This window comes from Beta vulgaris, chromosome 9 (genome assembly GCF_026745355.1).
Source record: "Beta vulgaris subsp. vulgaris cultivar EL10 chromosome 9, EL10.2, whole genome shotgun sequence".
NCBI classification, from domain to species: domain Eukaryota; kingdom Viridiplantae; phylum Streptophyta; class Magnoliopsida; order Caryophyllales; family Amaranthaceae; genus Beta; species Beta vulgaris.
This window is the reverse complement of record NC_079210.1, coordinates 6,966,867-6,991,824: the sequence shown is the minus strand read 5'-3', so window position 1 is coordinate 6,991,824 and position 24,958 is coordinate 6,966,867. Positions and strand designations below refer to the sequence as shown.

General features: G+C 35.6%; 2 protein-coding genes and 1 pseudogene across 13 annotated transcripts; 1 reads left to right on the top strand and 2 right to left on the bottom strand.

The window, feature by feature from the left end:
- Window positions 1-5,086: 5,086 nt before the first annotated feature.
- Window positions 5,087-12,117, bottom strand: LOC104902970 (probable inorganic phosphate transporter 1-3). 3 transcript variants are annotated; one of them, XM_010690928.4, is made up of 3 exons: window positions 11,834-12,117; window positions 9,909-9,985; window positions 5,087-9,794 (listed from the first exon to the last, which is right to left on the bottom strand). In XM_010690928.4, exon 3 carries the CDS (start codon window positions 9,692-9,694, stop codon window positions 8,096-8,098), a length of 1,599 nt encoding a protein of 532 aa, XP_010689230.2. In that variant the 5' UTR covers window positions 9,695-9,794; window positions 9,909-9,985; window positions 11,834-12,117; the 3' UTR covers window positions 5,087-8,095. The 3 variants fall into 3 exon arrangements, with proteins under 3 accessions (XP_010689230.2, XP_048492765.1, XP_057248013.1); XM_048636808.2 differs by having other exon boundaries at window positions 9,909-9,974; XM_057392030.1 differs by having other exon boundaries at window positions 5,087-10,126.
- LOC125493811 (transcription initiation factor IIB-like) lies at window positions 7,226-7,752 on the top strand (annotated as a pseudogene).
- Window positions 12,118-13,967: 1,850 nt separating the features above from the next.
- On the bottom strand, window positions 13,968-22,869 carry LOC104902971 (putative pentatricopeptide repeat-containing protein At1g19290). 10 transcript variants are annotated; one of them, XM_048635735.2, is made up of 6 exons: window positions 21,050-22,868; window positions 19,599-19,819; window positions 18,217-18,533; window positions 18,054-18,125; window positions 14,453-14,602; window positions 13,968-14,361 (listed from the first exon to the last, which is right to left on the bottom strand). In XM_048635735.2, exon 1 carries the CDS (start codon window positions 22,825-22,827, stop codon window positions 21,088-21,090), a length of 1,740 nt encoding a protein of 579 aa, XP_048491692.1. In that variant the 5' UTR covers window positions 22,828-22,868; the 3' UTR covers window positions 13,968-14,361; window positions 14,453-14,602; window positions 18,054-18,125; window positions 18,217-18,533; window positions 19,599-19,819; window positions 21,050-21,087. The 10 variants fall into 10 exon arrangements, with proteins under 10 accessions (XP_048491692.1, XP_010689232.2, XP_048491689.1 ...); XM_010690930.4 differs by having other exon boundaries at window positions 18,054-18,373; window positions 18,475-18,533; XM_048635732.2 differs by having other exon boundaries at window positions 18,054-18,533; window positions 19,599-19,869; window positions 21,050-22,869.
- Between the last annotated feature and the right edge of the window lie 2,089 nt (window positions 22,870-24,958).

The window sequence follows — 24,958 nt, the reverse complement described above, 5'->3', positions numbered from 1 at the left end:
GAGTGAGTGGCCAACTCCAAAGAGTGTGTCAGATATTAGAAGTTTCTTAGTTCTAGCTGGTTATTATAGGAGATTTGTGAGAGATTTCTCAAAGATAGCAAGACCTATGACCAACTTGATGAAAAAGGAGTCGAAATTTGAGTAGAGTGAAAAGTGTGAAGAAGCCTTTCAGATTTTGAAGGATCGTTTAACCTCTACTCCTGTCCTAACCCTGCCTGATGGGAATGAGGGATTTGAGGTATATAGTGACGCTTCGAAGAATGGTCTAGGATGTGTGTTACAGCAGAATGGGAGGGTAATAGCGTATGCGTCGCGTCAATTGAAACCTTATGAGGCTAATTATCCTACCCATGATCTAGAGTTAGCTGCCATAGTGTTTGCATTGAAAATTTGGAGATATTATCTTTATGGAGCGACTTGTAAGATATTCACAGACCATAAAAGCTTAAAGTACATTTTCACCCAAAAAGACCTGAATATGAGGCAAAGAAGATGGCTCGAGTCGATAAAGGATTATGACCTAGATATCCAGTATCATGAGAGGAAAGCAAATGTGGTTGCGGATGCCCTAAGTAGGAAATCGAGTCATAGCTTGAGTGCTTTGATAGTCCTTGATGAGTTGTGTCGAGATATGCAAAGGCTGAGCTTAGAAATTTTAGATCCTGGGAAAAGTGAGGCGAGGCGTAGTACCCTTTTTTGTTGGGTGTGTCAGTTTTCGACGAGATCATAGAGGGTCAAGTTGGTGATGAGCACCTAGATAAGATCAAGGAGAAAATGAAGCAAGGTAAGGAAGCTGACTTTAAGATTCATGATGATGGGAGTCTAAGGTTTAAAGGGAGGTGGTGTGTACCACAAAAGTGCAATGATCTTAAGAGACACCTTATGGACGAAAGGCATAATACTCCATATTCTGTGCACCCTAGAGGTGATAAATTGTATAAAGACCTTAAGGTTATCTATTGGTGGCCAAATATGAAGCGAGAGGTAGCTGAGTATGTGTCTAAGTGCCTAACCTGTCAGAAGGTGAAGATAGACCATAAGAGACCCATGGGGAAGGTTCAATCTTTAGAGGTTCCTGGATGGAAGTGGGATTCTATTTCTATGGACTTTGTGACTGTCTTACCTAAGACGAGAAGTGGAAATGACACCATTTGGGTTATTGTGGAAGGATTGACCAAATCCGCCGTGTTTATACCTATTAAGGAGACATGGAAAAAGAAGTAGCTCGCTAAGACTTACATTAAGCATGTGGTGAGACTACATGGAGTTCCAAAGGATATTATTTCTGACCGTGACTCTAGGTTTCTTTCTAAATTTTGGAAAAAGGTCCAATTAAATCTTGGGACAACATTAAAAATGAGTACAGCCTTTCACCCTGCGACTGATGGTCAGACTGAGAGGACTAATCAAACTATGGAGGACATGTTGAGAGCATGTGTGATTGACTTTCAAGGTAGTTGGGAGGACCAGTTAGATTTGATGGAGTTTTCTTACAACAATAGTTATCATGCGAGCCTTAAGATGACACCTTTTGAGGTGTTATATGGACGAAAATGTAGAAGTCCCATTTGCTGGAATGATTTTAGTGAAAATATAGTCTTGGGGACCGAATTTATTGAGGAGACTGTCGAGAATGTCAGACTAATTCAGGCTAGAATTCAAGCTGTGCAAGATAGGCAGAAAGGTTATGCTGATTTGAAACGACGCGAGGATGAGTTTGCTATAGGTGATAAGGTGTTCTTGAAAGTATCACCCACTAAAGGTGTTATGAGATTCGGGAAAAAGGGCAAGCTAAGTGCTAAGTATGCAGGCCCATATGAGATTTTAGAGCGTATTGGGAAAGTAGCTTATAGATTGGCACTGCCAATGGAGTTTGAGAAGATGCATGATGTATTCCATATTTCCCAACTTAAACCCTATATCCCTGATGAGCGTCATGTCCTAGAGCCTGAACGAGTTCAGATCGATAGTAGCCTCACATATGAGGAAAGACCTGTCAAGATTCTCGACAGGAAGGTGCATAGTACACGCAATAAGGATGCCCACATCGTGAAAGTCCTTTGGTCTAACCACGAGTTTGAAGAGGCAACGTGGGAAACTGAAGATGATATGAGAAAGAAGTATCCAGACCTATTCTTGAGGTGAGTTACGAGGGCGTAACTCGTTTTGTTTAAGGGCGGTAGAATGTGATAAATTTCACGCTTTTTGCCTATTTTTATGAAATTTTCATTCACTTGTATGCCTATGTTGGGCAATTTGCACATGTTAGTCAGAAGAAGTAGATTCTCCGCATAAGAAAATGTGTTTATAAGTAAGACAAGTGTTTTAAGACTGGGGAAAAAAGTACACAAGTGGCACGATTTTTTTTTTTTAACTTTCGAAAAGATGAGTTTAAACTTTTGAAAGTATGTGAGTTTTGTGTCAAGTTTCGGGACGAAACTTCTTTTAAGGGGGGTAGACTTTAATCCCCCATAATTTTAAAGGATTTTATAAATATATTTAAGTATTTATATATTTATATTTAGACACAAATTAATTTTTAAATGATTTGACTATTTAAAAAAGTTGACTATTTTAAAAGTCAAATGAAATTATTTTCATGATTTAATAAAGTTGAAAATATTTTAATTAAACATGCTTTGATAAAAGTTTTAAATACTAATTTATATTGAAAAAGAAGTCTAATGGAATTGAGGAACCTAAAAATCCTAAAAGATAAAAAAGAAAAAGAGTCATATTGATGATCAAAGTCCCAAATTATTTATCTTGTTCATCATCAATTTTCATTAAACGTTATCTCTTTTCCTAAGCCCAAAAAGGAAGCCCTTTTTATAAATATCCTAATACCCAATTATTTTACCCCATACAAGATTATTTTCCTCTCTCTTCCTTCTCAATCACACGGCATTCACTCTCTCTCTCCTCTTCACCGATTTTCTGATTTTTCTCTCTTGCTCCCAAATCTTTTCTTCTTCTTCAAGTAATGTTTTTTCTTCAACAAGAAACGTCACAAAGCCTTCAATTTCACCGTGAGTTGCGTTGTGGTGCTGCTGCCGTGGTCCTTACCTTCCGGCGCCTCCTTGTTCTCTTCTTTGTTGGTTGTTTTCTTTTCTTCTTTCTCAAGATTCCATTAAAGAATATATTTTTTATGCTTTCTTTTGTTGTTAATCATGATTATTAGTTTTAAATTACTGTTTTAAATTTTGAATCATCTATATTTTATATGATAAGCATAAAAATTCAGATTTGTTATTATGGTTAGATTGTAGTTTTAATCATGAAAACATGAATTTTTAGGGTTTTAATTACTAGAAAACCATAGTAGCATATTAGATACTATGAGATTGATTTAGAATATGATTTTAAGTATGTTTATATATATGTTTAGAGAAGGTTTATTAATTTTAAAGTTGCTGGAATTTCGGAAAGGTTTTTATAAATGGAGTTTTAAGAGTTTTTAATTACTAGTATGGTAGTACTATGCTAGGAATTAAAAGTAATTGAAGTTTTGATAATTAGAATCATCTTTTAAACGTATTTAAAGGGGTTTTAAATATTTTAGGGCTGCTGTAATTTTTATTTGAAATGCGTCATTACTCTGCCATAATGTGATGTGCTTCCAATGCCAATAAAAGGTAACCCATCCACTGCCAAATAAAATGCGTCACAAGCCGAAATATCACAAGTACCCCCTCGTCCTGGACCATCGCAAGGAAAACTATAACCGAAATCCTTTTTATTTGGCATTAACTTGGAACCGCGTGCATCTAAAGCACCTTTTACTAAGATCAAAGTAGTTGTATGTAAACCTAAAGCAATAGCATGATGAACCAAAAAGTCTCCAGGCCCTATTGAGAATATCTCGTAGGGGACTTTTAAAGGATTAAAAGTGGCCTACAGGCTAGTTTACACGAGGTACGTACATAATTGTGTGCTATGTGATTAATATCATGTTTTAAGGAGAAAGAAATTTTATTATCGTGTATAGGAACTTATTATGTTCATATATATGTGATTTCTAGTATTTGATTGTTACATATTTTATGTCTGTGTGCTAGCATGTGATTTGAGATTTATTATGAATACTAGATTGTATGTTTGTATGAAATATTTGATACAAGCATGAAGAGAAAGTTTATTTATTAATTCGCATAAGGAATTAATATATGTTATAGAGATTGAATCATAATATTTCGAATTATATAGCAAAATTTATGTTCAATTTGCATTAGTATAATAATTTAAGTTGTCTATGCAAAAGCAAACTCTAATTTTCTCTTATGAGAGTGAGGGATAGTTCAGTGCTTAGAGCATATCTCCTAGTTCCAAGAGGCCTTGTGGCCGGATCTCACTCGTTTCTCCCCTAAATTTTCAGAATTTCTCTTTACCATTTCGTATTTAAAATGCTTAAATGTACTTACATATCTATTATAACTCTATTTTTTAAAAAAATAAATAAATAATGGTGACATGGCATGTTCAGGTTGCACTCTCTTTGCTCTCAAAATCTCGAGTCTATGCTTTTCAAAAGTTCCTAGTAGAGATTTGCATTAAAAGTTAATAATTAACTAGAAATATGATTAAATTACTATAATACAATTATTATTTTCTGAATTCCTCTATAGAATATTAATTACATAGAAATCTAGTAGGGTTAAAATAAATACTTGCAAATTAATAAGATTCTAGACGAGTCAAATTATGAATCCAACACTAGCTTTAAATTGTTTTTTACATGGTGAAAATGCCTTGATAACCTTAACACGCCTAAAAATGACATAGTAAGAAAAAAGAAGCTTAACTTTTCCAAATCGCTCTCTCTCTCTCTCTCTAAAATTCTCTCTGCCCGAAAACCCTAAACTACCCACATCCGCACAGAGCAGGTCACCTATGACCGGCTTGGGCTCGCTGCTCGCGGTCGCCGTCGACCTACTCTAACACCTCAGCCTAGCTTTTAACACATTGACAATTCTCTATTTTCTAAAATACTTTTCAATATAAAACTTCGAGTATCATCAAATCATTATCGCCCGTGTAATAACGTATCGGCTTATTCAAAATTTTGCAGCGGAAAACATAATAAATAAACTTTAGAAATAAAACTTAGTCAACTCAAAAGAAGTCAAACCAACAAAGTCAAGGTCAATGACCATAGTCAAAGTCAACTACAAAAATATGAAATCAAAGTACAATAAATAATCTACACAAGTTCTCCAATCCCGAACCCATGATGCATCATCTCCAAACCTGTAGATGGACAATGCACTATTGATCCTTAGAGACTGCTCACCAAATGGGTCGTCATAGGATCAATAAGGCATAGCCATGATCAACATACATAACACAAAAGCACGTAATTAGCAAAGTTGAGTACTACATAATAACAAATAAATAAACAATTCTAACATGATACTAATACATAATAAGCAAAAGTAAATAATAACTTTGCCGATAACTTTTACTGAATTAAACTTCACAACCCATAATTTAATTACTTTAAATGGAATAGTTAATTGAACGAGTTGTTTGACTAAAAATAAGCCTTTTCTTTAGAAGACGAAATACGGATGCGACTCTGTATTCCCATGACCTACGATATCGTGGAACCTTTTAAATGAAAATAGGACACGATGATCAATCCGGACCCAGGAAAAGCCATGGGCTACCACCATGTACTCCAACTCTCTACTAGTCCAACACTTTAGACGTGCACAAGTCTAAAACTATTGTTGTCCACATTTCACTTTACATGATTAACAATTTATTACTTGTTATGACTAACAAGCAATACAGATAATACAATCATCAAACAATAATAAACTTCCACTTATATCTTAGGATTAGATAAGTGATCAAACAACTTAACAACCCAAGACTAATTCCAATTTTAATCCAATCTTCCTTATTTGTTGAACCTAGCCAACAACCAACCAACCTTTCAAAGGTATAAATATCAACTTACCAAGGCCCTCGGCCCTTATAAAGTAATGAAATAATAAAAAGGGAACAACATGATTCAATCATGATCCAAATCGCATATGTTTGCATCAATCTTCCATACAAACATAATATAAATCTCATAATCAACATGTTTCACACAACGGTATAAAACATGCAAATCTAACATAATAGAAATCATATATGAACTCAAAGTAGTTCCTAAATATGATGCTACATAATTCATATCCTTAGTATCATGATATTAATCCAATCAACGCATAGGTATCTATGTACCTTGTGTAGACAAATTGGGCGACCATTTTCACAATCTCAAAAGCCACCTAAAGAGAATTCCCTGCCAAAAACAACCAGTATAAATCCACAAAAAATCCTTTATGAATTTACAGCAATAATAAAATACTTTAAATCCTTCTTAAAAGAGTTTAAAAACCTTTCCCATCATTAAATCTTAAGTATTAAAGCCTCCTAGTATAGTAGTACTATACTAGGTGTTAAAACTCTCAAAACCCGAAGTTTTAAGCTCACAAATCTCCATCAACAATACACTTTTCAAGTTTCCAGCAACATATTATATATTAAAAACTCTTTTAAAACCTGCTTAAACATATTTATAATCATAAGAATAACCAATCTCATAAACTATGACATACTATTATGATTTTCCAATCTTTAAAACCCTAAAAATCCATGCTTTGATAAATAAAAATCCAATCCAAACATAATAAGTAAATATGAATTTTTATTTCTTCAATACATAAATTATATAAACTTAGATTCACAATCAAATCATCAAATTATAACTTTTAAACATACTCTTTATTAAAACAAATTTTAAAAAACTTTGCATTGAAAATAACTTGAGGAGGAAGAAATTACCAAAGTAAGAAGAGGAGGGAAGGAAGGCGCCGGGCAAGAAAATCGACGGTGGTGGTCGGTCGACAGGATGGAATCGACGAGGAAGAGAGAGAAAAATAAGGAGGGAGAGGGTCGAAATCTTGGGAGAAGGAGGAGCGAGAAAATAATTGTGTTGGAAAAATTGGGGGTTTATGGGGTTTTTCTAGTTTCTCCCTGTGCGATTAGGAAAAGGTGATTAGGCTCAAATAGAGTTTAATGATTGATGAAACTAGTGTTTAGGTTCTCCATACCCAATTAAGAGCCCTATTCCTAATCCAAAAAGTGTTTTAAGTTTTTCAAATATTTTTCAAAGCATGCATAAACAAATAAAAAAGAATGTAGTTGTATCTCGTCCACCAACTAAACAAAAATGGTGGCTGCGTGCGTGTTCGTGGCTTGCCAGCAAGAGAACCTCCCTCTAACGTTGAAGGAGGTTTGTTCCATCGTGGCGAATGGAACCACTGAGAAGGATGTAGGCAAGGCTAAGACGTCTATCATGAACCATCTCAAGGACGAGGAAGATAGTAAAAATAAGAATAATTATGATAACAACAATAATATGAGGGTACGAGCTGCGGATTTTGTTAAGAGGTTTTGTTCGAATATGGGGAATATGGATAACCGTGCAATGAAGGCAGCGTTTGAAGCGGTTCAGACGTCGGAAGAGGAGATCGAGGTCAGGAGGAGTCTGTTGTCGTTGGCTGGTGCGGTGATATACATTGTTAGTCAGTTGTTGGAGAGAGTAAACGACCATCTTTAAGAGATGTTGTGGTGACTACTGGGGTTTTTGAAGGAACTATTAGGAGTACATATAAGGATCTTAGGCCACATCTTGGCAAGATTCTTCCTTCATGGTTTGCTTCTGGGGATGATTTGAAGATTGTGTGCACTCTATAATATAATATTATCAGTTATGACTCATGAGATTTAAATTCTTAGGATTTTTTTGGGTTAGGTTTTTGGTGGACGAGATACAACTACATTCTTTTTTATTTGGTTGATAGTTGGAGTAGTTTGATATAGTATCAACAAATTAAAGCAAAAGCAAAACCAGACTTTAAATTAATTAAAGAGCGGCTGACATTTGAGAGACAAACAACAAAACCAAGATGTATAATAAATTGAATCAATTTTGAGAGAGAAAGAACAAGTAATCAATCAGTTCTAGTAACTAGTAAGTTTTGAAGTAACAAGACAATAAAGGTAAGTGATTTACCAGCAGGGGATGAAAAAAAAATAATCAAGCACCAACACTTTTGTCATATTTAGCATCGTCAAATTCAACTTCTCCAGCAAGTTCTTCAAGTGATTTACCCATAGGCTCTGGTATTAAGAAAGTACAGAGCATACCAAGGAAGCTAATTACACCAAGAACGATAAGCGACATCTTCTTGCCAATACCAGCTGGATAACCATCATGTCTCAAAGTCGGATCTATGTCTTGGGATGCGTAAACAAACCCCAAAGCTCCCACTATAGCCCCAGCCTTTCCTGCTGCTGCTGATATTCCATGACAAGTAGACCTCAACCTAGCGGGAAATATCTCTGCAGGCACGACGTAGGTGGTGGAGTTAGGACCAAAGTTGGTAAAGAAGAACGTAAGCCCATACATAATGATGAATCCAATATGATTCTCTTCCTTTTTCCAGTGATCGTAGGGTAAAGCAATTGCAAACATGAAAATAGACATAAAAAAGAATCCCATCATTTGGATCCACCATCGTCCAATTACATCTATGAAAGCCACAGTGAACCAGTATCCAGGTACGGTTCCACACAGCGCGATCAAAGTTTGAGCTCTAGCTATTTTATAAACCTCCCTGATAGCATTCATGTCATTTGCAGCTGGGATCCATCCAATGTTGCAGAAGATATCTTTTTGAAAAAGGTTCTGACTGTAAAAAGCAATGTCGAGTAAGAACCAGGTACTAGTGGTTCCTAAGAGGCGGGTGCCATATCGACGAGCAAATTCAGTTGAGAATAGACCAAATTGCTGCCTCTCACTTCTTGCCATTTCGTTAAACCTTTCCTCCTCTGCATCTAACTGAACGTTAAGGATTTTCGACATATCTTGAGCCGCCTGTGTTGGGTTCCTGGCAACTAAGGCAGTGTACCTTGCAGTCTCAGGCATCTGCATACGCCAGTAGTAGGTCAAAGCTGCAGGGATAGCACCAAACATCAATACAAGTCGCCATATGTAGTCTGATTCCGGTGGAATAGAGGCCACAGGATCTACATTGTAGGGGGGAGGTCTCAACCAGCTCTCAAATGCTGCTGAAATTATGAGTGTGACTATCCCAGCTCCTAAAATACCCATGCCTTGCATTGCAAAGACAGCAGCTATAAATGTCCCACGGGTGTTCTTGTTGGCATATTCGGACATTATGGTGGCCGAAAGAGGATATTCTCCTCCAATGCCAAACCCAAGCCAAAAGCGAAAAAAACAGAGAGTAGACATTACTCCTCTCACGTCATTACCTCCAAAGGAGAGTCCTGAGGCTATGGAAGTGAAGATCATCAAAATCAATGTCATACCATATACCTTTTTTCGACCCATATTATCTCCGAGCCACCCAAAGAAAAGTTGGCCAACCATGGTTCCGAAAAGTGCCAACCCATATACTGCAGCTGATACATTAATGGGCAACGCCCCCGGGTTTTCTGCGCCGGGTTTGGTATAGTACAAGCGTCCGAGCAGCCTCTCTACCATGGCGATACAAAACAAGTTATAGGCATTCGTGAAGAAGCCCATGCCAGATATTGCAATGGCTTTAAAATGGTACCATTGTGTTTTTGCCACATCTAGTGAATTGAGCACTTGCAAATGTCCTTTTGACATGATCAACAGTCAGTTGTTTACTTTTGTTGTTTTTTTTTTCTTTGTTTTTCTTTTTGAAAGTCCAGTATTTTGTTTTTGTTGATTCTACAAGATATCCGCCCTGAAAATAATAGAAACTAAATTTGTATTATATATCTTGGTTTTGAACATCAAGCATATAATTTTTGTGAAGTAGAAAAATGGTGTTAGGACAAAGTGGAAGTAAGAAAATAACCTGATGACGGTGCAAAGTTTGGAAATGACAAGACTTAGCTTGTTTGGACCTGGTCAATGCTTAGCTCTTCGAAGAAGCTTAAGGGGAAAACAACCAAATAGAAAAAAGAAATAATTAAGAGGCTAGATAATTAAATAAAGACTCTCTCTCCTCAAGTAGATAACTTGTTACTCTGTAGATGTGCATGATAAATCTTTGTCCTCCTTACAATATCTCTTCTGCACACAAAATTTCATTTTTATCAATTTCTAGTTCCAAGGTGGTATTGAACGGTAATTTTAGTAGATAATCAATAGAAAAATACATGTTTGAAAATAGACTTACATTACTATTGATATTAATTGACATTTAATGTTCTCAGAAAAGCATTAGAATTACGACATTACCATATTATATACCACTCAATGGCTAGAGGTAACACAATTACGACATTACCATATACTACCTCTGTTTTTATTTAGTTGCAACGTTTTGACTTTCACGCTTGCCAATGTACAATTTCAAATCGTTTTATCTCTAATTGTATGTAAGTAAAAATTATAAAAATTTGATATTATGAAAGCTTACATCGAAACGAATCAAACAAGACCCCACATGACTATATTTTGTTTAACATATAAATCAATAAATGTGGTCAAATAAGAGAACATGAATAGTGCAATTTGTCAAACGTTGCAACTAAAAAAGAACGGAGGTAGTATATTATGTACCACTCAATGGTTAGAGGTGACATAATTACGACATAATTACCATATTATCATATACCACCCAATGGTTAGATGTGACACATGCATTTAAAGAGAACACTCCCCAATATTTGAAAGTGGCATACATGGTGAACAAGGAAAGATAAAACCCCATATCATATACAGATCAATCAATAAATAATTTTATTTTGGATTATCCAACTTCACTAAAATATTTGCTTATACATTATCTTAAGTGTTTTGTGAACAACTTCATTCCTGATTTTTTATGAGTCCTAAAGACAAATGTGAAAACTAGACACCTACATCATTGCCATTTTGAATCGGATTTTATTTTTATTTAAAAGAGAAAAGAAATTATTTCATTCAACGTAGGACTTAAAAAAAAACATATTCAAAAAAATATCAAAAGAAATATATTTTATCGGGCAATCCACAATTATGTTATAATCCTGACAATCATTTGAAAAAAGAAAATCTTTTTTAGAGTATTTATAGGTTAAATTTTGGCATATATGTATTTAATTTTGTGTAGCACTATTCATTTCACCTTAAAATAATTATTATCAGCAACAGCAACAGCAACAACAAAGCCTTCTTCCCTAAATGATTTTTGTGATCGGCTCATATGAACCTTCATAAGAAATTGTTTTCATGTAAAACAAAATAGTAAAGGTAAAAGAATAAGGGTTTAAACAAAGAAATAGAGTGAATAAAGTGAGATGAGTTTGCCGAGATAAGACGTAAGGCATCAAAAAACCAAAATGAGGTTTAAAAAGAAAATCAAAATATGGGCACCTTAAAATAATAATATTTAGTAAAAATAAGTTCAATTCAATATACTAAGTTCAATTCAATAAAAATAAGTTAAATTAAGTAAAATAAGTTCAATTTTATAAAATCAAGTAAAGTGCTAGACTACTCGTGTATTCAAGTTGTAATTTATTTCCTAGAAAGTTCCACGTACTTAAATTCATTGAAGTAGTTTTCAGTTGTGGAGTATTCGAGTAACTAACAATTAATTCAGTGATAATTTCACTACCTAAGTAATGACATAAAAGCTAGAAGAGTAGAAAGTAGGAGAATATGAAGTATTCTAGTTAGAGTTTCCTAGATATAATACATATACTTTACTGCTTTACTTTACTTTGATAGAGATGCTAGATGTAAAAATAGTGAAATAGCATCCACCAAACAAAACACTAAGTCACAACTCACCAGTAGATGGAAGAATGAAGATCCCAAGTTTGAAGATGAATATTCCAGATGTAGAACCCAATTGAAGGTAGAGAAAACTTTAGATAATCTTAGGACCCAATTCCAAATTTTCTTCAATTTCAATTGAGAATTAAGATTTTAATAAGAATCGTGAGAATCTGATAATAGCCTAATAAGTAATAATAACAAGGAGTTGAAAAGACATGCTAACACGTTCCCCCTTGAATATTTGGAATCTCACAATCACATAATCGGTTTAACAAAGTTGTCCAAATGCATGTTACATTGCTGCTGCCCCCCCAAAAAAATAGTTTTCCTAATGCAACTTTAGTTATGTACTATAAACGTTTTTATTTGCCTGCACGTCTTCAAGACAATAACATACAGCTGCACTTCTGTATTGAACAATTCAGCTAAGAAAAATGTCGGCAATTTCCGAAACAAGAAATGTAGCTAAGAAGAATATCAACTTTTGCAAATTTATGTGTGGCACCGCCACCAAATTTCTTCACCCTATGCAAACCTTCTTTTTTAAAAAAAATCAACAACATTTGCATTAATTAAAACATAAATTACAAATTTACAACTTAGAGAGAGTACGAAAGTGAACATTATTAGCTCTTATTAACTATATGCAAAAACCCTCCAGCAAAAGCAAACCCTAAACGTGAAGACCGAAACCCTAAGGGGTTCGACGACTGTCTGAGCCGCCTAGGCACTGTGGCCCATTCTCCTTCCCTGTTCCCTGTTAACTTTTTGTTCTTCAAGACTTTGGTTCAGTTTGCTAGTGAAGCATCCTTGTCGGAAAACAGGGGTGGTGATCCCATTATTCCACCATCACAACAGTCTCGTTGTTGCCGCATGAGCGCATGTGTCGCTGCAACTCAAGGGCTCGTCGTCTACGACCGACTTTTGGTTATGGTGGTTCGTTCTTCAGTTTGTTTAGGTTATATTTTCTGTTTTAGCCTCAGTTTAGTTTTTTCAACATCCAATTATCCTTGCTATTTTGTTTATGGTTGTGCTATGGTGGTAGTTAGTAGTGTTAGGTGGACAATGAAAGGATCTTGGTTTCCTATGACAAAAGATGATCTAGGAAATCTGATCCAAAGAGAAGTTGCTCCTAGAGTTTGCGATTGTCTAGTCTATGTAGCTTTAGAAGTATGAGTGTGGGGTAAGATGAGAAGAGACTTTCAATTTAGGTTAAAAATTAAATATGTTGTGGTTTGATCTTCTAGTTTCAAGTTCGTGTGATGAATTCTGAAGTCATCGCACTTCAAAAGCGCATTTTGTAGTAGGCCCTCCAATTTGATTGGGGCAAGTTTCGACCTCCACGTATTTTGACCTTAAACCTTGCGAGGCAAAACTCTAAAAACCATCCCAGTATGGTAAGAAGTCACCAAAGTATGTGACTTCTTTGTTAGTTCAATCAATAGAATCATAAGAAGAATTTTCTGCTCAAGAACCTTGAAATTTATCATCTTGTGAACATAGGGTTCTACAAGATGAAAATCATCAACCTATCTTTGAAGATCGTCTGGATTTAGCATCTTAATAGACTCAACTGGCTCCCTCTCATTGTATCAGGTCTTTTTCTAGAAGACACATATCACAAACCCACCACAAATCGCCCAAGATAAGGTTCATTTGGACTAGAACAACAAAAGTTGGTTTTTCTTAGTAGGGTATGTAAGAGCAAGTGAATTCAACTTAGCATTCGTTTGCTATCTGCCTCATGTTTAGTTATTACAGTGTTATGTTGTAATTTTGATTTTTAATTAATGCAAATTTTCGCGATGCAAAAAAAACATTCAAACCATATGCAAACTTTAACCCAGTAGTATTTAGAAATTTTAAAATCCTTACTGAAAGAAAGATGTTTTTGCCAAATACAACTTTTTGAAATGGTGACTTTGTTAATTACAGCCTTTTCATTTCTAAATCTTCAATTGCAACCTCAAATAAACCATACTTTTAACTTGCAACCCAAAAAACGTGAAAATAAGTTGGATTTGAACTACAACGTAAAAGTGTAGTTTACTTGAGGTTGCAATTGAGTAGATTGAAATGAAAAATCTGCAATTAACAAAGTAAACACTTCAAAAGCTGCATTTGGCAAACAAAATAAGATGAAATGAAAAACACACAAAGGTCATCCTAGTTTACCCTGATAAAAATTTGAAACACATGAAATGAAACTTTTATATGGAGTCATTCTTTTTGTACGTACTGTTCTTTTTCGTATAGTCATGTCCAAAAAAAAAATAGATACAATTTATACTTTAAGAACTGTGCACTTCGGTGCACCTTCTTTTAAAGTGCGAGCACTATGTTTATGTACTCCCCCTCCCAACTTCATCATATGTAAGACATTTACCTTTGAGCTATTATCTAACTATACCGACATGTTACGAAGTCTACATAATGTCTACCGTGCCTTGTGAAGAAACTCGAATATCATGTCATCGTTTCAAACTTATCAGGCTTCTTCACTATTTGCATGGATCTGATAAGCAATGTTAGGAAAACACCTGCAACAAGAAATTCAAAAACTTAGTACCTCATATGCACATACTGAAGAACTTTACTGAAACATAATTTGCAGCAGAATCTGGAATTGACCTGTGCCCACAAGTGAACCATTAGCGACCATTGCACTTCCTTGGCTGCTGAAGGTGAGTAGGTGACCCCCAGGTTCAGCAGGGTACCACCAAGAACTGCGTACATGGTTGCCATTTGCCATGTTGTTACCATCCGAGCCGCTCTTTCAGACTAGAAAGGTGCAAGTTTTACCAAGCAAGGAATTTGGGAGCAGAAATTAGTCATCAATTTGCATATGTAAAAGCATATACCCTTAAGAAAAAAAGAAAAATCATGCAATTGCCTCCTCTCCATTTTCAGATTAAACACTGAATTAGTTATCCAAAGCACGAGCATGATGCACATTGAGACGTCTGATTAAACAAGAATTCCTGTTTCTGATCTAAACTCCAAGTAAATCTGTCATTCTTAATGACATAGTGCAATGAATTGTATATGTTAAAAATTTCCTTCGGCAAGAAACAAGTGTGCCAAGAATGGATGAACCCTCCGACACTTCAACAGCTAGAGAATACAAACCACAAGAAGCAGAGGAATGGGTTAGTGGTAACAGCACTCAATAGACGCCACAGATAATTCTTGTTGATGGTTCCTGGAAAGCCGATTACAAAAAGAATGAATGGCAGGCTGTGATAGCATGGATAACACAGGCAGAGAACCCAACTGAGTACCACAGCGATTAGTTTTTTGCCATATCAGCTCTACAAGCAGAAGCAAAGGCCGTTCTACAAGCGGCAAAAGAGCTTCAATGGAGATGTGTAGATATTCAGATCAAAACAGATTGTGTATAAATAATCCACTCCCTCAAGAATATCAGACATTGCAACAAGGACATCTGCTCAATAATCAAGGAAGTAAAGAATATAGCAGGGACCTTCCAACACTTCAAATGCACAAAAGTCTCAAGACAAGAAGTCCAACGATCCCATATCCTGGCAAATAGGGCCAGGAAGAATAGTTAAGATGTTTTAATTTCTTAACCTGTTGTCAAAAAAAAGAAAAGAATGGATGAACCCTCCACACAACTTATGATTGCCTATGCTACATCGCCCTATATAATAGCCCTGAAATATAGATGCTTGGTACTTGGTAGTATGCAGTTCAACCCTGAATACAAAGTGGTTTACAGCAGCTTCCTCGCATCCATGTTCACTTCTAGAAGACACAAGTCACGACTTCCATTAACGCTACACAAATAAGTCACAACTCTAAACAGCTTATGTGTTTCCCTATCCCAAATAAGGATGTATCTATATTACCAACTGACAATAGTCAATACAACTGCTCAAGAAAATTTGGATATCACAGTCATATGACTTTAGCTCATGGATGCACACCCAATTGCACATCCCCAATGAATTTATCATCAATTCCAAAAGTGAAGCGTGTATCAAGATTCAAGAAGTCATTTCTCTCAATTAGTTATTCATTAGTGTTACAAAAAAATTGATTCGAACATACATTTATAATTATTTGTAGATTTTTTAATATGTTTTTCTTAAATCAATGTTTCGTTAGTTTTTCTAGTTATTTGTTCATTATTATTCAAATATAGTATATTAGTATTGAGAAAAAGGAAATATAAAGCAGAAGAAAGCTTATACTCGGATAAAGTGGAATAATTTGTATCAGGTTCAATCGTTGAATATTAATAAAGTGGAAGAGTTTGATTTATATAATAGAGATTACCGAATAATAATAATCAACATTTAGGTTTTAAAATATTATCGGTATAACTATTAATACAAAATTCAAGTTTTTATTTTTTCTTCTGATTTTGTCAATTAAGTTATATTGTCAAATTAAGTTATATTGCCAATTCAATTTTTGTTCAGACTAATTTACACATACTTCCTCCGTTTTTTTATACATGCTACATAGAGAAAAGGGGGGGGGGGGTTAAGAAAGGTAGAGAGAGAAAGTAGGGGACCACCACTTTTTAAATAAAAAAACATTTGTTAAGGAAAAAGTATAGGTATTTTAAAGGAAAAGGTGGGAGATCACCAACTTTTTAATAGTATTTTAAGATCTTTATGGTCATAAGGGATCCATTTATGATAAGTAGCATCTATTATAACATTTTCATTTAAGGGAAATGTAGCATCTATGAAAAACAACAGAGGAAGTATGTAAGAAGAAGAAATCATTTTCCTTAATTCAATATTTAATTAAAATTTTAAATTCAATTCCATTGTTAATTTGTTCGATATATATAGCAAGTAGGTAGACTGGTAGAAGAAAAGATTATTAAATACATATGACAATTTAAATTCATTAAGGGTATATCAGACTTTTGTAAGGGGGCATCATCTTCCTACCCCCTTACTTATATATACATACTAGAATTATATGCACGCGATGCGTGCGTTAATTTGAAAGCATGCTATTCTGTTATATACTCCATCCATAGTATAGTTATCATTGTACTAAAATGTGAAAGATCAATAGTTAGATGAATTTAGATATATTAATTCGCTAATGTAAAAAACTAACAAAGGTTGTGAATGATTTTCAACATTGGTTTTTTGAATGAATTTTGAACAAAAAGAATTAGACATAATGAGTTGGTTTACCTAAATTAAAGAGTATCAAAGGTAGTGAATGTATACCATCTTCTCTTATTTAAAAAGGTCAATATATTTTGTCCTTTTATTTTTTGATTGAAATATTTGATGTATATAACATTTTTAACTTATTTAAAATGACAAATTGAAATTAAAAAGGGTTCTTAAATTGCTTTCTTTTGTAATTTTTATATTCCATTAGATCATTAAGCTTAATTTACTATTTTCCGAGGAGTACACCATCTTCCTCCTCCCTTCCCTTATATAATAGAGATATAGAAATTTGTTATTAGAAGAAACAATTGGCCAGAAGACCAATCTCTAAAAGGAACACTACCTCAGAGATTGGATACAAGGCTAAACAGCCAAGAAAACAACAAGTCTCAAGGCCCACTACCATCATAAGAGAAATCCCCTACATATTGTTCGGATAAGATTCAAACCCCTAGGGCACGCCCTAGAATCCAGGATGGTGTCTCTAAGCTATCAATTGATGTGTATATGAAAATGTTTAGGGCAATTATAAATTAAATTCTAAATCTTCATGCAACTATTCAAATAATTGGGATCGGTTAAAATCTAATTTTGAATGCAAATTATTTATAGAATAAATTTAAATAAGTTTTGACATGAATAGGAGGGAAACCTTAGTGCAGTTGCTTCTATTTTAATATTATATTATAGTATAATATCTATGTCACTCAGGCTCTCCTAGGGCATCTCCAAAATGTGGCATTCACTTTGGGAAATCCTAAAAACTCCAAAAGGATGTAAGGCGCAACTTTCCTCCATGACCTCTATGGCTTGACTTCAAAAAGAAGGGACGTCTCACCTCCTTCTTTACTCACATTAGACGAGCCACATAAGAAAAAAAAAAAAGGCAACTTACACCAACCCACCCACGCCCAAAAAATAAAAGGGAAGAAAAGAAGAGGGAAGTAGCAAACTATATAGTATGTGTCTATGTGATGTTCACAATCCGAATATCATGTGTCTCAAATCCACATCCACACTGCATGATATTTTGAGAGCTGTAAGGTAATTTCAAGTAAAGTTACCTCAAGAACCCGTACTCGCAGCTTTAAGTCCCCTGTTTCGAAATGCTTAACAAACTCCTCTACACGCTGGACCTGAAATGAGATAGATATTGTGTAGTCTCTGGCCTGTAGATATGAGATTAAATTGATCGGAAAAGAGACAAATCCAATAGAAAAACTCAACCGATGGGTCTTCCAAGCAGTTGCATATCATTAGATGGAAATTTATCAACTCCTGATCCGGGTTAAAGGTAAGCTACATCTTCAGCTTGTTTCCTTATCTCCTACACAAGCTGAACTCCAGTACGACGTCGACGCCCTTATTTTAGATCGAGGAGCTCCTGCAGTAGGTAAGAATCTTTAACCTACTGCTTAACCTACTGCTTAAAAAGTACTGGCAGAAGTTCTAAATGAAGATATTATGTTTCTGATAATCAACTACTGTGTAAGGTGCAGCAATCTTCACAAAGGAGAAGTCGGGGTCAAGAAATTTGCCAATACCTATAGAAAAAAGGGAAGATTGTCAAGTGTGGTCATAGATTGCATACATAAGCTTTTACCAGCAAATGAACTTGCTAAATGAAATTCCTGGGATCTGGAAAAAAAAGGTAAATAATTGTCGCTCGGACACAATTGTAGGGTCTGATAAAAATCATGTGCCCTGTTAGTACAATAGGTGAGGACCCTTAAAAGCTTATGTTGTCCGTTTCAGAGTTTGATATCCTCGTACAAACTGGAACGAAAAACCATAGATCCTCAAACAGGAATGTTTCCAGTTAGTATGCAATATTAGTACGGGGAAAGCAACGTCTGATCTCAATTCTGGTTGCTAGGGAACTTATATGCACTTTGATCGTAAATTTTGTCTCTAGGATCCCTATATTAAATAGAACCAAAACATTGTCATTTACCAACATTAACAACAGATACCTATTAGTTTATTCTGCATCTTTATACAACTTTAAGGCAGTGTTTTTTTAACCTTTAAAACGCAGTTTCAGGTCTAATAAGCCCTAGTAAGTTCATTTAATTAACAAAAACAAATTTACATAAGGGCGATAAGCATTAGTTCAGATAAGTTCTGGTCACATTAATTCAAGGTCTTTAGGGCAATAGAACATAGCCTAAGCCTCAAAATCAAAATTACAGATAAATTCATATACAATGACCCTCGTGAATGCATGAGGCACATAGGTACATGTACTCCCAAGTAAGGGATACCCTCCTTCCATTCCCCCATGTACTCAAAGCCTATGAAACAAAATCAGCAATGGCAGTATGAGAAATATTACTTTATTTTGCAAGTTTAAGCATTTGGTCTTTCCACTGTAGATATAAATCCGGGTCTAATAAGTTTGAAGAAGGACTAGTAATTTTAATTCACAACTAAAATCAAGCTAGATAAGTACTACTAGTTTCAGATAAGGTCAGATTGGTCGAAGGTTTTTATTTTAAAAAGCATTGCCAAAACCTCCTAATCCATAGAAGTATATGATGGCCATTATTAATGCATAAAGCAGTCTAGCTAATCAACGGATAGTATGAGGCATATATTCATACTCATACCTCGCGAATTGCATACAGAGTTTGCTGCTGATCTGGTGTTTGCCTCAACAAATTGTCTAAGAAGTACTGTACTGATCTATTCACTTGTAATGCCATTGAGAATTTGTTAAGGTATAAGTAGCAGAGACACAGGAAGCGTTTATGTGTTTGCCAAATCCTCATACCGTTGTCAGATCTCTTGCAGGCTAAAGAGCTCCAAGATCAATGACATTTATAATCACCTGATTAAATGAATGTTCGTAGGAAATTATGAATAGGATTTCTCCTAAAACTGAAGATGAAGTAAAAAATAGCTGTTAAATCTGTTAAAGTCATCAGACATCTTTAATCTCTATTATATAAGGGAAGAGGAGTAATGGTGTCCTCTTTTGAAATGCCTATTTTGCTCCCCTTTCTCTTTCTAAATTACAAAAGGAATGTCAAAATAAAAATCAGCACTCAAAGAAAGCTACCGAAAATTAATTTACAACACTCACTCACAAATCACTTAAAAGAAGAAACATTACAAATCAGTGAATCACTCATAGAATTGAGAAAATCACGTTATAAAAATCACGCTAATCACTTAAATAATCAGGAAATTTTATTAAAACTAGTTAAAATTAACATACAAACTAAAACTACTAACCTAGAACGTCAATGCATACAAAAATATTTACAAAAATTTACTTACAAATCACTATTCTCAAGAATCATTCACAATTAATGGTGGGCCATGATAAAAAATAGAGGTGTATTTGTAGTGAAATCAGTTAGAAGTTAGACAAGGAAAAAAATTATTTACTTTTTTTATAGTATTCCCTATATATAATAAAACTTTTACATTTATATGGACCTATCTTTTTCTATTATAAACTAGCGATTAATTATCAAGGTAAAAAGGTTTATGTAAAATATCATTCAAGAATTAAAGTACAACATATCTCTATTATATAAGGGAAGTGGGGAGCTATGGTGTCCCCGAATGAAGAGACTATGTTACCCCCTTCCCATTCTAAATTACAAATTTACTTACAAATCAAAGGGGGTATCAAACAAAAATACCAAAAATATAATTATAACAATCACTCACAAATACAACCTATGAAAAAATTGACTTGAAATCAAAGTGTCCACTTTCTTTACAATTTATGAAGTACTGTACTTAATTCAAAAATCAACTAAAAAATTATAATATTAGAAATCATAAATAAATTCAATAAAATTTCTATTTTGTTCATAGAATTTAACTTTCAAAAGTAAAAAAAAAACAAAATATGGTGAGAGACTTAAGTGATAGAAAACTAAACCAATTAAATTTTGCAACTAAAAACAATTATACTTCGTATGTCTAATGTTCGAATTTCGACTCTTATGCCGAAGAAAATCGAGTTTCTGTTTCGAAAAAAAATTCAAGCACGCATCGCGTGCAAAAAATTCTAGTATATTTAAAAGAGAAGGGAGGAGCTAACCTTGCCTCACAGCTTTGAAGATGCCTAGCAGTTACGTTTCAAAGACCACCAATTATAGAATTGTGCACTTCAATAGATGGGGATATTGCATTATTTTTCATCATATCTTTTATTATAAAAGCTCGTTCAACATTTCCATTTCTGGAATAGCCATCATTGAGGATTCTATATGTCATCCCATCAGGAGAGCAGCCGAGATCAATCATTTTCTGGAAAACCATCTCCGCTTCAGCCATCTTCCCCATCTTGCACAGACCGGTCAACATTGTGTTAAATGTAATACAACTTGTGGCTAACCCCCTCGCTAGAATCTCTTTCCAAATCCGGAAAGCCTCATCCAGCCTCTCCCTCTTCAGGAAACCATCAAGCATAGTGCAATAGCCAACCTCATTTGGTCTCACTCCTCTTTTCACCATCAGATGCCAAGCATGCATAGCATCATCTACAGCTCCTTCACGACATAGACCTTTAAGAAGAGTATTATACGTAACAACAGTAGGTTCAACCCCTTTGTGGATCATCTTGTCCACGAGAATATTAGCCTCACGAATACAACCTTCTCTACAATACCCATTTATCAAAGTACTAAAGCTATAACAATCAGGCTTTAAACCCCAATCCACCATTTGTAAAGCTACTGACTCAGCTTGGTTAACTTGTCCGTTTTTGCAATAACCATTTATTAAGGAGTTACAAATGACCAAATTCATCTTCAGACCAGATCCTAACATAAGATCTCGAATCCTAACAGCATCATCCATCTTTCCCATCTGGCAATAGCCGTCTATCAAAATCCCATATGCATGAGCATCTACCACCCACTCCTTCATTTCACATAGCAAATTCTCCGCTTCCCTCATATTAAACTGTTTGCAATAGCCCTTCATCAAAAGAGTAAAAGTGATCATATTTCTGGCAATGCCCTTATCAGCCATCAAGTTCAGAACCCCCTTAGCTCCTACCATGTCCCCTTGGTTGACATACCCATTCATCAAGCTATGATACGTCACTGCATTCGGCTCCACACCCATACACTCCATTTCTTCAATAAAACGAGCAGCTTCCTCAACTTTACCACTCCTACTATACGCATTAACCACTATGCTACACATAAACAAATCTGGCGTAATTCCAACCCTAACCATCTGATCATAAACACACACACTCATATCATATTGACCCACCTTAACCAAACTACTCAACAAACTATTACAAGACCGCAAACTCGGCTTACGCCCACACTTACCCATATTATCAAACACATAAAGTGCATCATTAACAAGCCCTTTTTCCGCATAAACCTTCAAAATCATATCAAAAACTGTAGGAGAAAATTCAAATTCTCTATAAACTTTAACCAATTCAGCCCAAACAACACGAGTTGGCAAATGGGTATTTGCAGAAACGTCAACAAGTTGCTTCAAATAAAGCTTAGTTTCATCAAACAACCTTGCTTTCGACAAAATATGAACAATATTACAATAACATTTATAATTAGGGCGGAACTTAGGTTGTGTTAGAGCTAACCTGAAAACCCCGAGACAAGCGTCGGGGTTTAATCGGAGGTTACGGAGAATGTCGATAATGATGTCGTCGGAGAATTTGATGGGGAGTTTTGCGACGGAATCGAAGCGTCGGAGGACTAAAAGACGGCATATGCGGGTGAGTAATTCAGGAGATACGAGATTCGTTTCGTTGATTGGAGACCAGTGGAAAGATCGACGGAGACTGAGGAAGAAGAAGCTATGTTTACCCATAACCAATAATAAGGTTAGCATTATTTTCTTTGTTGAAGAGATTGTATATGTTCAGAGCTTAGATAAGGGCTTTACTAAACGACGCCCTAAATTTTCCTACTAACGTCCTAAATACAGTATTTTTATACTGTATTTATATATTTTGTATTTTTTTTCTCTCTCCTCCCTTTGACTTTGCATTTATATACTTAGCAGGGGCTGGTGATTTCTTTTCACTTTTACAAATGCAAAGTGGGGCTGGTGATTTCTTTTCACTTTTATAAATCCAAAACGAAAATTTTCACTTTCACTATTACTACCACCCAACAACAAGGACGCACGCCGAGGACTTTTACTACCACCAAAGATGTCATACCAAGTTAAATGTTTATTTTTCAGTTTCACTATTACGACATTTACAAATGCAAAGTATTTATATACCACTCCCGCCACACACCACCAGCACCACCACCAACCTCACCACCAGCAGCAGCACCACCACCAACCTCACCACCAGCAGCAGCAGCTTACCCCCGACAGATTACCTCCACCACCTTACCCCCGACAGACTGTTTTAAGCAACTCTCTGTTTTTTCTGAATTTTTTTTTTAAAAAAAATAAGGGAGGCGTCCACCAAGGACGCCCCACCACCGGTGGAGGCGTCCTTGGCAGGCGCCTCACCATGTGGTGGAGCGCCTTCCAAGGACGCCTCCACCGGTGGTGGGGCGTCCTTGGTGGACGCCTCTCTTATTTTTTTAAAAAAAAATTCAGAAAAAAAGGGGCGCCCACCAAGGACCCCCCACCACCAGTGGAGGCGTCCTTGGCAGGCGCCTCACCTTGTGGTGAAGCGCCTGCCAAGGACGCCTCCACCGGTGGTGGGGCGTCCTTGGTGGGTGCCCCTTTTTTTTCTGCATTTTTTTTAAAAAAACGAAAAAAAATAGAGAGAACAAGGGGATGGTGTGTCGGGATACGGTTGCAGCGGCGGCGGTGGTGGTGGTAGTGCCGTGGAGAATCAGATGGTGGTGGTGGTGTGTCAGGGTACGGTGGTGCTGGTGGTGTATCGGGGTACGGTGGTGTTGGTGGTGTGTCGGGGTACGGTGGTATTGGTGGTTCGGTGGAGAAGAAGGTGGTGGTGGTGGTGTAGCAGAAAATGGACTTTTGAAATTGGAGGAAGGTTTAGAGAAGTACATAAATACAGTAAAAAAATACTGTATCTAGGGCGTTAGTAGGAATAACTAGGGCGTCGTTTAGCAAATGAGTTAGATAATGAACACGGTGGTACATAGAGTGTGGTGCGTAGAGCTGTCAGTTTGGTTAATGAACTGCTGGTTGAATTGAACAAACTGAAATTTAAACTGAATTGGGAGTAAGGGCCTGTTCTCCCCAGCTTATTTTCAGTTCAGTTCAATTCAATTCAGTTCAGTTCAGTTCAATTCAGTTCAGATCAGTTCAATTCAGTTCAGTTCAATTCAGTTCAGACCAGTTCAGACCAGTTCAGTTCAGTTCAGCTCTTGACAATACTTTTACTCTCACATATCACTATTCATTTCAGTTCAGTTCAGTTCAATTCAGTTCAGTTCAGTTCAGATCAGTTCAGTTCAATTCAGTTCAGTTCAATTCAGTTCAGTTCAGTTCAATTCAGATCAATTCAGTTCAGTTCAGTTCAGATGTTTTATGCCGAAGAGAACATGCCCTAACTGTAACTGAAATCAACTGAAAAATGCTAAACTGAAACTGAAATAAACTGTAAATGAAAAACCATAACTGAACTGCAACTGAACTGAAACAAACTGTAACTGAAAATAACTGCGAAAAACTGAAAAGTTGATCGATCAACTGAACTGAACTGAACTGAATATTTAACGGAATTAACTGAACTGATTCAAACTGAAACTGAAACTGAACTGAACTGAAACTGATTCAAACTGAACTTTTTTAAACTGGTTTTTAATTGTACACGAACCAAATTCACATATTAGCCAAATTCATGATAGTACCTCCAATTCACATAGAAACACAAAAAATGAACTCACACTGTGTCAGTCTTTAATATAGTTGAGCGTCAAAATAAAGCGTCGCCCATGCTTTAATTTTCAACGCTCGAAATTGGGAGATAAATTATCTTTTGACGTTAGGTTTGCCGCTCTATTAGCGTCGCCCCAAGGCTAGGACG